The 12,102-nt window shown below is 47.1% G+C and overlaps 2 protein-coding genes across 3 annotated transcripts; one reads left to right on the top strand and one right to left on the bottom strand.

The window, feature by feature from the left end:
- The first annotated feature begins 755 nt into the window (after window positions 1-755).
- Window positions 756-8,208, top strand: LOC147239066 (uncharacterized). Of its 2 annotated transcripts, XM_086197100.1 has the most exons (9): window positions 756-882; window positions 1,283-1,354; window positions 1,790-1,908; window positions 1,991-2,117; window positions 4,812-4,891; window positions 4,968-5,058; window positions 5,441-5,515; window positions 6,647-6,784; window positions 7,156-8,208. In XM_086197100.1, the coding sequence occupies exons 1-9, from the start codon at window positions 855-857 to the stop codon at window positions 7,290-7,292; spliced, it is 867 nt and encodes a 288-aa protein (XP_086053226.1). In that variant the 5' UTR covers window positions 756-854; the 3' UTR covers window positions 7,293-8,208. The 2 variants fall into 2 exon arrangements, 1 of the variants encoding a protein (XP_086053226.1); XR_015111759.1 differs by lacking the exon at window positions 7,156-8,208 and having other exon boundaries at window positions 5,441-6,522; window positions 6,647-6,765.
- LOC147239065 (uncharacterized) lies at window positions 7,341-10,131 on the bottom strand. Its single transcript, XM_086197101.1, has 3 exons — window positions 9,898-10,131; window positions 9,162-9,521; window positions 7,341-8,516 (listed from the first exon to the last, which is right to left on the bottom strand). Exons 1-3 carry the CDS (start codon window positions 9,944-9,946, stop codon window positions 8,356-8,358), a joined length of 570 nt encoding a protein of 189 aa, XP_086053227.1. The 5' UTR covers window positions 9,947-10,131; the 3' UTR covers window positions 7,341-8,355.
- Between the last annotated feature and the right edge of the window lie 1,971 nt (window positions 10,132-12,102).

Below are 12,102 nucleotides of genomic sequence, written 5' to 3'. Positions count from 1 at the left end.
ATGTCTGACATCTACTGTCCCCTTCAGGAGAACTTCAGCTGTCCTACCTGCTGTCGCTTTGAAGTACATTCAGATCTGAGCCTCTATCTATTGACCAGCAGGGGGCAACTCCAAGACTTTAATTTAACAGGAAGTTGATTTGCAAATACTGAGATGTTTACAAGGGCGGCCCGGTGGAGCAGTGGTCCTCACTGTGGCCCCCATCAAGAAGGTTGTGGGTGGAGCCCCGGCTGCAGCACGGGGTCTTTCTGGGTGAGTCTCCATGTTCTCCCTGTTCCTGCTGGGTTCTCTCTGGTACTCCAGCTTCCTCCACAGTCCAAAGACATCAAGAGGGGACCAGGTTAATCCAGACTCTAAATTGACCGTAGGCGTGGCTGGGAGAGCCAATGGTTGTCTGTCTCTATGTGTTGGCCCTGCCATGGACTGGTGACCTGTCCAGGGGGAAGGCTGCTGGGATAGGCTCCACCCCCACCACCCTGAACAGGAGAAGAGGGGGAACATGGAGGGATGGAGATGTTCTCAACTCCACTGAAGCTTCTGTTCTACTAAGTTTGATAAACTTGTGTCCAAATAATAACAAAAAGAAAATGAAATGCAAAAAATATTTATTTAATTTGATGAATATGTAGAGAAACAAAAGAACCTGAAATAATAGTTGTGATGTTGTGGTTCTCTCTCCCTGTGCTTGATGACTCACTTCCTGTTGCTGACAAAGAGTTGGGGGGGGGGGGGGGGCTTAGAGCAGGTGGATCAGAGACCAGGAAGCACAAAGTCAGAGAAGAAGAAGTGATGGCAGCAAGAGGACGAGAGACATGATCATCTGCCAGACATAGATCTAAATTTAGTTGGTCGCGATGATGAAGCTGGGCCTCCTCGTCCTCGGTGAGTTCAGCTCATCAAACCTGATCCCATCTCAAACGCTGCTTTCTTTTTTCACATTTCAGAGTCAAGAAGCAGTGAATGAATCTGATGTTTGCCAACAGCTGCAGGGGCCTTGTGGTTTCCTGCCCAATCGCAGTGTTCCAAGATGTTCCTGTGGAACATTTGAAGCGGATTTATCCAGCGACCCTGTCAGAACCTCCATTTAGTCTCTGGCTCAAGCTATCATTTTCACTCAGGAAGTAAAATGGAGTCCAGACAGTTTTTAACAGAACACCTTCAGAAATGAACCGTTGATGTGACGGAGACATTTCCTCCCAGCCGGGGAACTTTTTCTCACCTTTCTTTCGTGTGGACTGAACATGTTGACAGGAGACACCTGTTTGTCTGTGTCTTTCTTCAGTTCTGACAGGGAGTTCTGGCAGCGTCTCCAAAGGACTCAATCAAACACTCCAACCAACCAATGGGAGCACAGGTATGCTGGAAAGAACCAGTGACTGCCAGTGGGACTGCCATCTTGTTGTGCTTGGGGGGGGGGGGGGTGTTGAGTGTTTGTGGTGTGACCCACAGTACGGTTTTGAGGCTCTGTGTTGCTTCCTGCTTCCTTGTTGCTATGGTGATGCTGTCAACCACATGCTGCGTCTATCCTGTGTTGTTAGCATGTGAGGGTTGAGGTAGAATGTGCATCAATGAGTCTTCAAGCCTGGAAACAGGTGGTTCCTCATCTCCTGGTCAGTGACCTGAAATACGTTCTCTGGCTACCATGAATGTAAGATGCTAAGCTTCTGTTCTATGACGCGCTCAGTGGCTTTTCTATGCAGGAACCAATGACGATTCTAACTTCCTGTTAGACTACAAAAATGCACCCTCTGACAAGAATGTATCTGATGTCGTGTCTGGTCTGGAACAGATTCCACCTCGCTCACCCCTGCAAATCCACGCTGGCTGTCAGAGGTTCAAACTGAAACTAACAACACCACACAACCTCCCTTGTCTCCGGAGCAAACAGCATCAACAGCCATCGTCACGGTAACACATTCAACCCTTTTTTCTGTTCACAGTGATGCTGCAGCTCATCAAATAGCTTTCCAACCCTAACCTTATGCTACAGGGACCATCCGGTGAAACCACGGGCAACGGCGATGAAGACGAAGACAAAACAACGGAGGACAAGACGGGATACACTCACTCTACCACACCTTACCAGATGAAGGTGGATGTCCCTACGTCAACTCCAGGTGAAGAACACTCACTCACTCACTCACTCATTCACTCACTTTCTTACAGTCTCTAACTCACTCACTCACTCACTCACTCACTCAATCACTCACTTTCTTACAGTCTCTCACTCACTCACTCACTCACTCACTTTCCTATAGTCTCTCACTCACTCACTCACTCACTCATTCACTCACGTTCTTACAGTCTCTCACTCACTCACTTACTCACTCACTCACTCACTCACTTTCTTACAGTCTCTCACTCACTCACTCACTCACTCACTCACTCACTCATTCACTCACGTTCTTACAGTCTCTCACTCACTCCCTCACTCACTCACTTTCTTACAGTCTCTCACTCACTCACTCACTCACTTTCTTACAGTCTCTCAGTCACTCACTCACTCACTCACTCACTTTCTTACAGTCTCTCACTCACTCACTCACTCATTCACTCACGTTCTTACAGTCTCTCACTCACTCACTTACTCACTCACTCACTCACTTTCTTACAGTCTCTCACTCACTTACTCACTCACTCACTCACTCACTCACTCACTCACTTTCTTACAGTCTCTCACTCACGCACTCACTCACTCACTCATTCACTCACTTTCTTACAGTCTCTCACTCACTCACTTACTCACTCACTCACTCACTCATTCACTCACTCACTTTCTTACAGTCTCTCACTCACTTACTCACTCACTCACTCACTTTCTTACAGTCTCACTCACTCACTCACTCATTTACTCACTCACTCACTTTCTGACAGTCTCTCATACACTCACTCACTCACTTTCTGACAGTCTCTCACTCACGCACTCACTCACTCACTCATTCACTCACTTTCTTACAGTCTCTCACTCACTCACTTACTCACTCACTCACTCACTCACTTTCTTACAGTCTCTCACTCACTCACTCACTCACTTTCTTTCAGTCTCTCACTCACTCACTCACTCACTCACTCACTCACTTTCTTACAGTCTCTCACTCACTCACTCACTCACTCACTTTCCTATAGTCTCTCACTCACTCACTCACTCACTCACTCACTCACTCATTCACTCACGTTCTTACAGTCTCTCACTCACTCACTCACTCACTCACTTTCTTACAGTTTCTCACTCACTCACTCACTCACTCACTCACTTTCTTAGTCTCTCACTCACTCAGTCACTTTCTTTCAGTCTCTCACTCAGTCACTCTTCCACTCACTTTCTTACAGTCTCTCACTCACTCACTCACTTTCTTACAGTCTCTCACTCACTCACTCACTTTCTTACAGTCTCTCACTCACTCACTCACTCACTTTCCTGTAGTCTCTCACTCACTCACTCACTCACTCACTCACTCACTCACTCACTCACTCACTCACGTTCTTACAGTCTCTCACTCACTCACTTACTCACTCACTCACTTTCTTACAGTCTCTCACTCACTTACTCACTCACTCGCTCACTCACTCACTTTCTTACAGTCTCTCACTCACGCACTCACTCACTCACTCATTCACTCACTTTCTTACAGTCTCTCACTCACTCACTTACTCACTCACTCACTCACTCATTCCCTCACTCACTTTCTTACAGTCTCTCACTCACTTACTCACTCACTCACTCACTTTCTTACAGTCTCTCACTCACTCACTCATTTACTCACTCACTCACTTTCTGACAGTCTCTCATACACTCACTCACTCACTTTCTGACGGTCTCTCACTCACTCACTCACTTTCTTACAGTCTCTCACTCACTCACTCACTCACTTTCTTACAGTCTCTCACTCACTCACTCACTCACTCACTTTATTAAAGTCTCTCACTCACTCAGTCACTTTCTTACAGTCTCTCACTCACTCACTCACTCACTCACTTTCTTAGTCTCTCACTCACTCAGTCACTTTCTTACAGCCTCTCACTCACTCACTCTTCCACTCACTTTCTTACAGTCTCTCACTCACTCACTCACTCACTCACTCACTCACTCACTCACTCACTTTCTTACAGTCTCTCACTCAATCACTCACTTTCTTACAGTCTCTCACTCACTCACTTTCTGACAGTCTCTCACTCACTCACTCATTCACTCACTTTCTTACAGTCTCTCACTCACTCACTCACTTTCTTACAGTCTCTCACTCACTCACTCACTTTCTGACAGTCTCTCACTCACACACTCACTTTCTTACAGTCTCTCACTCACTCACTCACTTTCTGACAGTCTCTCACTCACTCACTCACTCACTTTCTGACAGTCTCTCACTCACTCACTCACTCACTTTCTTACAGTCTCTCACTGACTCACTCACTCACTTTCTTACAGTCTCTCACTCTTTCACTCACTTTCGTAGTCTCACTCACTCACTGACTCACTCACTTTCTTACAGTCTCTCACTCACTCACTCACTTTCTTACAGTCTCTCACTCACTCACTCACTTTCTTACAGTCTCTCACTCACTCACTCACTCACTTTCTTACAGTGTCTCTCACGCACTCACTTTCTTACAGTCTCTCACTCACTCACTCACCCACTCACTCACTTTCTTACAGTCTCTCACTCACTCACTCACTCACTTTCTTACAGTCTCTCACTCACTCACTCACTCACTCACTTTCTTACAGTCTCTCACTCACTCACTCACTCACTCACTCACTCACTCACTCACTTTCTAACAGTCTCTCACTCACTCACTCACTCTCTTTCCAGACTATGTGATCCTGGTGTTCATCCTCCTGGTGATCCTCATCCTCATCACCATCCTCTTCCTCCTCAGAAGGGCATCCAGGGTGAGAGGGACGCCGTGAGTCTCTGGTGGCTGCCAGATCATGATCAGACCCTAACCTGGAGTTTCTCTTTCTTCAGACGTACTCGTTCGACCTGCAGCGTCCGCCGGCTGTCAATCACCCCAGCCAAGCCACGGGGACATTTGAGCCAGTGGACCTGGATGACCTCGGTGTGTTTGTGGCGTTCATATTCCTCTGTTTTCCTTCCTGTCTCATATTGCGTATGATGGCGTATGACAAAGGCCATGTATGTCAATCAAGGCAAGGCAAGGCAAGGCAATTTTATTTGTAGAGCCCGTTTTCACAAACAGTTTGTCTCAAAGGGCTTCACATGGCATCATAACAACATCCTCTCCCCTTACACCCCCAAGACAAGAATAAGATCAGAAACGTGATGATTCTGAGGGAAGGTCACAGTTTTCAGACAAGTCTAAATAATCAGACGAGAAGCAGAAACGAGTTTAAAAAGTCAGAATTGAAGAGGAGAAGTCACTGTAATTACAACTGGAAGAACATTCAGGAAATGTCCTGACTCGATTTTTGTGGTTTCAGATCGAGCGGCTGCTCATGGCGAGGAGACAGTGCCTCCGACGGCCAACGGCGCAACGCCACAGTCAGATGACGACGGTACAAATCAACTGAGTGGATTCCCAGTGTCTGATATCATCGCATCTATGCTAACTGGTTCTAGAGTGGAACCTCAGCGTTGTGTTGGTCTCCACATGAGGCTCAACACCAGAGCGGCACAAAGACTGAAGCACCTCGCGAGATGCAGATAATTGGGGAGTGACTTTGCCACATGAAAAAACCAACGAAGAACATAATAAATATGTAGAACATAAAAAGAGAATATGTTCAGAATAGTGTGACAATGAGTGATTTCAGGAAAACAACTCTATCTGACTCGGTGCTTCCACAAAGCAACAACTTTACATTGTCTTTGAGTAACGAACCTAGACTGAGGTGTCCCGGAATTCCAAGTATTCCCAGAATATGGAAGGACATATTTCACCTTTTTACAATTTTCTGAAAAATGATGTACATACAGATGCTGTTGATGTCTACACTCAGTCAGCTGACTGTCACGGTCCTTTAGTAAGAGGTACGAGTACCCAGGAGAGCTGATGGGATGCAGAAAACTGCAATAATATAGGACCACTGTAATATTCTGTAGAATAATCCATCCATCCATTCATCCATCCATCCACCCATCCACCCCTCCATCCACCCATCCATCCATTCATCCATCCACCCATCCATCCACCCATCCATCCCTCCCTCCCTCCATCTTCCCCCTCTTCTCCTGTTGAGGGTGGTGGGGGTGGAGCCTATCCCAGCAGCCTTCCCCCTGGACAGGTCACCAGTCCATGGCAGGGCCAACACATAGAGACAGACAACCATTGGCTCTCCCAGCCACGCCTACGGTCAATTTAGAGTCTGGATTAACCTGGTCCCTCTTGATGTCTTTGGACTGTGGAGGAAGCTGGAGTACCAGAGAGAACCCAGCAGGAACAGGGAGAACATGGAGACTCACCCAGAAAGACCCCGTGCTGCAGCCGGGGCTCCACCCACAACCTTCTTGCTGGGGGGCGACTGCTCCACCAGGCCGCCCTGTAGGATAATATATAGTCTATGTATGCAATGAACTTCTCACCCTATTGATGGTTAAAGTTACCTGATACACGTTCATGTTCATGTTTTCATAGTCAACGTTTTAGAATTTATGAATTCTGAGAAAACTTCATCTCAATGTTGCAGCTCGGCAGGGGAAGATGGACGCTAACGGTGGGATGACATCACCCAGAAGTGAAACAAATGAGCCGGCAGACGAGCAGCTCGACATGAACTTGCTGTCTGAAGTCATCGGCGTGGAGAATGAAAACATCAACAATCCGTGTGAGACAGTACTGACATCAATAAATCTTAGTCTTCCCGTTCCTGCCAAAGGTAACAGGCAGAGTCTATCTCTATGCTGATGACCCTCTGCTAATTTAGCTGCTAAAAAGCTGAAACTACATCTGAGAGAGAAACACAGCTTCATCAAAACTGTGCCAGAGAAAACACTAGGATAAATCATACACATGCACACAGAAGTCAGTATCAGAGCAACTGCTGACATTTCATTGTTTTAGGGGAGAAACTCCAGTTCGTCATAAGTCAATGTCCGCGTTCCCAACTGGTAGAGGCGTTTCTGTGGGACGCCTGCAAGGCTCCACACACACTCATTTGGGGGAATCTGAATTTTCTCTCGCTCTCTGTCTTCGTAGCGTTTTGTTCCGGTGACCCATTTGTTGAAATCAACCTGAACGAGCCGTCGCCATACGACCAGCTTGCCCAGGCTGCTGAAGCTCCTCCCTCTGCCCGCCCCCCATCTCCAGCCTCCTCTTCAAAGCAGCGTCACTGATGAAGAGCTACATGGAAGCTGCGACTGTGATGCGGAACATCTACCAACATTTGCATTTCTAATTCCCAGTCTCATACATGTCGTATGTGTGGAAGCTCGTTGATGCCAGAAAAAAATAGAACCCTGGTCAGTCATCGTAAGCCTTGGTGGGGAGATCAAACCAAAAGGATGTCATACTCATAATTAAGAGTAAGAGAAAGACGAAATGAGATAAAAAGAAGAATGAATGAGACAAAACTTAAAATTATGAGATTAAAAAGTCTCATTTATGAGATAAATAGTTGAAATCCAGGGGAAAAGTCATTATCACAATAAAATTCAACATTATCAAACAGCAACTGACTCAAAAAATCACGTGTATGAGAACATTGCCTCATTCTGACTCTTGACCTGACAAATGCAGTGGAGGGGAACGTTGGGATCAAAGCTCTTTTAGTATCTAGTTTCTGGGTTCTGGGGCCGTTGGTCTTCGTCACTGGCAGTTCCGACTCTGCCACTGCTGCCACGACAGAACCTTTGTGTTCTCACCCGGAGCACGGTGCTTGGAAAGTCATGAAGAACGACATTCATTCCTTTAAATGCACAGTTTGTTCTTCATGACGGTTTGGAGCACTATAACTGACAAGTGTGTGGAACATCTCAAGCTGTTGATTCACAGTTCTACGCATGCACCATCTGGGCCGAACTCTAGGTACGAGTGTTTTAATAAAATGTATGGTTGTCGTTGTTCCTTCTTGTGTTCTTGTTGTTGCCAATGGTGGTAGTGGTTGACCTGAGTTCCATGCGTGGAGATACTGAACCAGTTCAACGTGCTGGAGCTCATGGAGCAGAAACGGTGCCATTTCTTGTCTTTCTGATGGAAACGCTCATGTTTGTGACTTCGCTGCAACGTTTTCACTCAATAAAAAACATCCACAAAAATGAGTTAAAACATTTGCTTGCCAAGATACATTTGAGCCTCACCCACACACGCACGCCCTGATGTCATGGTCATTGACAGGTTATTTTCGATGTCGTCCGTCAGCTGTAGGGTAGGAAATGGGATGTTGAAGGCTAATTTGCTTTAAATCAGCAACGTTGACATCAAGTAGCCGACAGCGACTGCTGCTGTCGCCGCCGCCGCCGCCGCCATCAGTAATAGTCCTGTGTAGAGGTTCATCTTCCTCCGAGTTCCTGGTTTTGGTGTCATTGTTTGTTCCTGAGGTTCGATTCCAACTGCAGCGGCTGTGAAGACATGAAATACTGGTCAGTCCTGAGTGAGGCCACGCCTACAACACCAACCAAAAAGTGGCAAGCGATGTCACTGTCAGTGTGCTTCGATTTGAAAAGGAAAATTATTCCACGTTCTAAAGGACTGTCAGCAGGACGACCAGCGGCCAGAGGAGCAGCCAGTGACAGAGCAGAATCACAGGTACCGTACACCTGTCTGTTACACAACATTGAGGAAGTTATTGTCACCACGGCAACCTTCAACTGCACCTGATGTTCCGCTCATGTTATTTTAAGACTGTTCAAATGTTCTGGGATGGAGAACCTGAGTAGAACCAAAAATTAATAGTACTTTGGTTCCTGTAAAACCTACAAATTTTGTGGGACCAGTGAAGAGAGGGAACTCGTATATGTTCTTCACTAGTGTTCATAGAACATCCTTGGGGAACCTTTATTTGATGTGCATATTTGTTACCTTGCAATGGGACCAAAAATGAACCAAAATGCATCTTTGTCCTGACGCCATTCAGGGAACCTTCAGAATCAGGCGATTTAAGAAAATTCCCCAGTGTTCTGTGAACAGTTGGGATATTCATTGGCTCTGCAGACTCTCCAGGACGTCCCGTCCTATGTTGGCTCCTTCACATGAGCGTCTCTCACCGGTGACGTTGAGGTGACCTTCTCCAGCATCTCCGCCGTGGTCTGTGAGGACTCGGCACTGGACCGAGCCCGAGTCGTCTGTCCGCAGCCTGGACAGACGGAGGCTGATTCGTCCTTCAGTCATGATGTTGATGTCACACTGGACTCGTCCTGCAAAATGTCCAGCAGGAGACTCGGGGACCTCGACACCGTGGTGTAGATGATAGAGGATGGAGACGCTGTTGTTGGTGAAGAGTTGACAGTAGATCCTCAGAGAACTCAAGGACATGTTAGGCGTGACCGTGAACATCCACTCCAGTGTGATGTTGCCATTTTCTTCAGCCTGATAGGACGCCTGCATCACATTGACGTCAAACCCACCTAGTGAGGACACAGACACCTTCAGACTCCACCCACAAAAGGGTAATCTTCAAGCTCTTACTTTGAAAGGTTATGCTGGTATGAAACTTATGTTAAATTGCGAGCTAGCATTACCTAGCATTGGTTAGCATTAGCCAGCATTAATTAGCATTGGCTAGCCTGGCTAGCACAAGTTGGTCTGCTGTAGAGCAGTGAGGTGTGCTAACAGACACCTGATCAAGTAGGGTTCGTCTACATAACAACACGGTCAACAGTGTTCCTGTTTTCCTGCAATCTCAAGGGACAAATGAGACGTCAGACTGGGAGAAGTAGAAGCAGCAGTTGTACAACAGAAGTCAAACCACAAGTGGGTGATGAAGGGAGGGCGGAGACTAACAGGTGCCACAGGAAGTCAGGCTGATGAACAGAAGGATCCCGCCAATCATCTTCTTCCTGTGAGATGAGACAGAAGTGAAGGGTCATCTGAGATGCAATGATACATGTGTTAAAGCAGACATCAAAGTGGGTGGCATCCAGAGCAACCCTGTCCTCTACAGCCACAAGATGGCACCATACAGATGCTGGTGCTCCTCATTACCACCACGGAAATTCCCTTAGGCAAGATGCAACACCATCTGAGGTTGTAGTGTGTGTGTGTGTGTGTGTGTGTGTGTGTGTGTGTATCATTTTTAGCCCTGCCCCTTCATTTGTGCAGCTCAAATTGAAACTGAGATTTGACACTAGAAATTCTAATCTTTCGCCATGGGGGTTGCTGGTTCAACGGCGTGATGTGTGGTCAAACTTGCATTATTGGGTAAAATAGTGATGCCAGGTTTTACAATCAATATTGTTTTTTTACCGGTTGAGTTCTGGCTATGTTTTGGGACTAAACTCTGCAAATGGGACTCAAACATCCACATGTTCCATCGTCCTCTGGAAAAATGGTACCAGCATAAAGAACGTTTTGGAAACCTTATTCAAATGAGAATTCTAAATCTGACACTCCAGAGACTCCCGGGTCCAGCAACAAACGCTGCGTCACAGAACCTATCGGCCATTTTAGCGTGCAAGCAAACTGACAGCCAACCTTGTTTGGAATGTCAATTTCTCTGCATCTCTGCTTAGTTTCACCATGGAGGATGGTTGGGGGCGGAGCTTCATTTCCAGCAGGCTTTGTCCTTAACCACCTGCAGAGGGTGTGAGTCTGTTTGCAGCTTTTCTCGCTGGCCCGATACATCACACACTCAAATATGCATCACAACAAAAGTAACCGCCAGCTGTCATGTGATTGGGACCCATGAGAAATGGAACTTTAGTAGGTTTTTTTGATAAGCCTGCCATTTAATGTGTACACACTCAGGAAGTCCATCCATCCATTTTCTTCTGCTTATTCCTGTCAAGGGTCGCGGGGGGTGGAGCCTAACCCAGAGGCGATGGGCAAGAGGCGGGGTTCACCCTGGACAGGTCGCCAGTCACACTCAGGAAGTCAATTTTAAAATGTGAAACTTTGAAAATCTTCTGAATCCGTTCAAATATGAGTTGATATTGAAACTCTTCAGGCTGTTGAGGAAGTGAAACCACCGGAGGCTGCAAGAGTTGAAGAGAGACAACTCACCGCATCACCCTTTCACCGCTGATGGCCAAGGCGATCACCTGATGAAGCAGCACCGTGTTCTGAACACGTCCTCCTACCCTCTCGTGATGCAGTGATCCCAGCAGCACTGAGTCGGCCGGGATGAACTCTCCGGTGTGACAGCAGCAGGACCATGTGACCGCCACACTGGTTTGGCAGGCGACCACACCCTTTGATCAGCCTGAGCCGCTCCAGGCTGTTTAACTTTGTTTGACGTTCAATTTGAAAAAGAAGACTCACAGACAAAGTGTTTGCTCGAAAGAAACACTTTGTCTGACGTCCCAGCTTCAGGGGGGAGGACTACCAAGTCCCACCTCTGAGTTCTACGGAATGCAGAATAATTCAAGCTGAGGAGGGAACTCCCTCTCTGGAACCAGCTGCTCTCATCATTATGCGGATGATACCACATTATTTATGAAAAACATGATAAGCAGAGATTTATATACTTAATATAAAGCTGCTGGAGGGTTGCTGCAAACATGCAGGATGGGAAACTTGACCCCTGATCACTCTGAATCATTGGCAGTAACCCAAACTCCAAAATGAACGGTGTCAAGGCCTTCACAGCGGTCTTAGTTGTTATGGTTCGGAGTGGAGACACTGCTGGGTCAGTCCTACGTTCTCCTTACTCCTGGATGTTCCATGACGTTGTCATGACATGTCTGCAACAGCATGGGGGAGAAGCATGAACTTCTACCAGGGACCCCTTTGAGCCTGCTCTACCCACGGTCATGACCACACTGAAACAGGGCCAAGACCAGCCCCCTATTGAGAACAGGCCATCTTAGCCAACAAGGCGATCAGCCACCCATCCATCCATCCATCCACCCATCCATCCCTCCCTCCCTCCATCTTCCCCCTCTTCTCCTGTTGAGGGTGGTGGGGGTGGAGCCTATCCCAGCAGCCTTCCCCCTGGACAGGTCACCAGTCCATGGCAGGGCCAACACATAGAGACAGACAACCATTGGC

This window comes from Aulostomus chinensis, chromosome 24 (assembly GCF_037954235.1).
Source record: "Aulostomus chinensis isolate RoL2024-O1b breed Wild chromosome 24, RoL_Achi_v1.0, whole genome shotgun sequence".
Lineage (NCBI taxonomy): Eukaryota > Metazoa > Chordata > Actinopteri > Syngnathiformes > Aulostomidae > Aulostomus > Aulostomus chinensis.
This window is presented reverse-complemented; position numbering and strand designations above follow the sequence as displayed.

Coding starts and splice junctions, on each gene's coding strand:
- LOC147239065 (XM_086197101.1), bottom strand. CDS start 9,946: ATGATTGGCGGGATCCTTCTGTTCATCAGCCTGACTTCCTGTGGCACC. Junction 9,522..9,897: donor CCTGACTTCCTGTGGCACCT/GTTAGTCTCCGC, acceptor TGTCCTCACTAG/GTGGGTTTGACGTCAATGTG. Junction 8,517..9,161: donor AGGTCACCTCAACGTCACCG/GTGAGAGACGCT, acceptor ATGTCTTCACAG/CCGCTGCAGTTGGAATCGAA.
- LOC147239066 (XM_086197100.1), top strand. CDS start 855: ATGATGAAGCTGGGCCTCCTCGTCCTCG. Junction 1,909..1,990: donor CATCAACAGCCATCGTCACG/GTAACACATTCA, acceptor CTTATGCTACAG/GGACCATCCGGTGAAACCAC. Junction 6,785..7,155: donor TGAAAACATCAACAATCCGT/GTGAGACAGTAC, acceptor CTGTCTTCGTAG/CGTTTTGTTCCGGTGACCCA.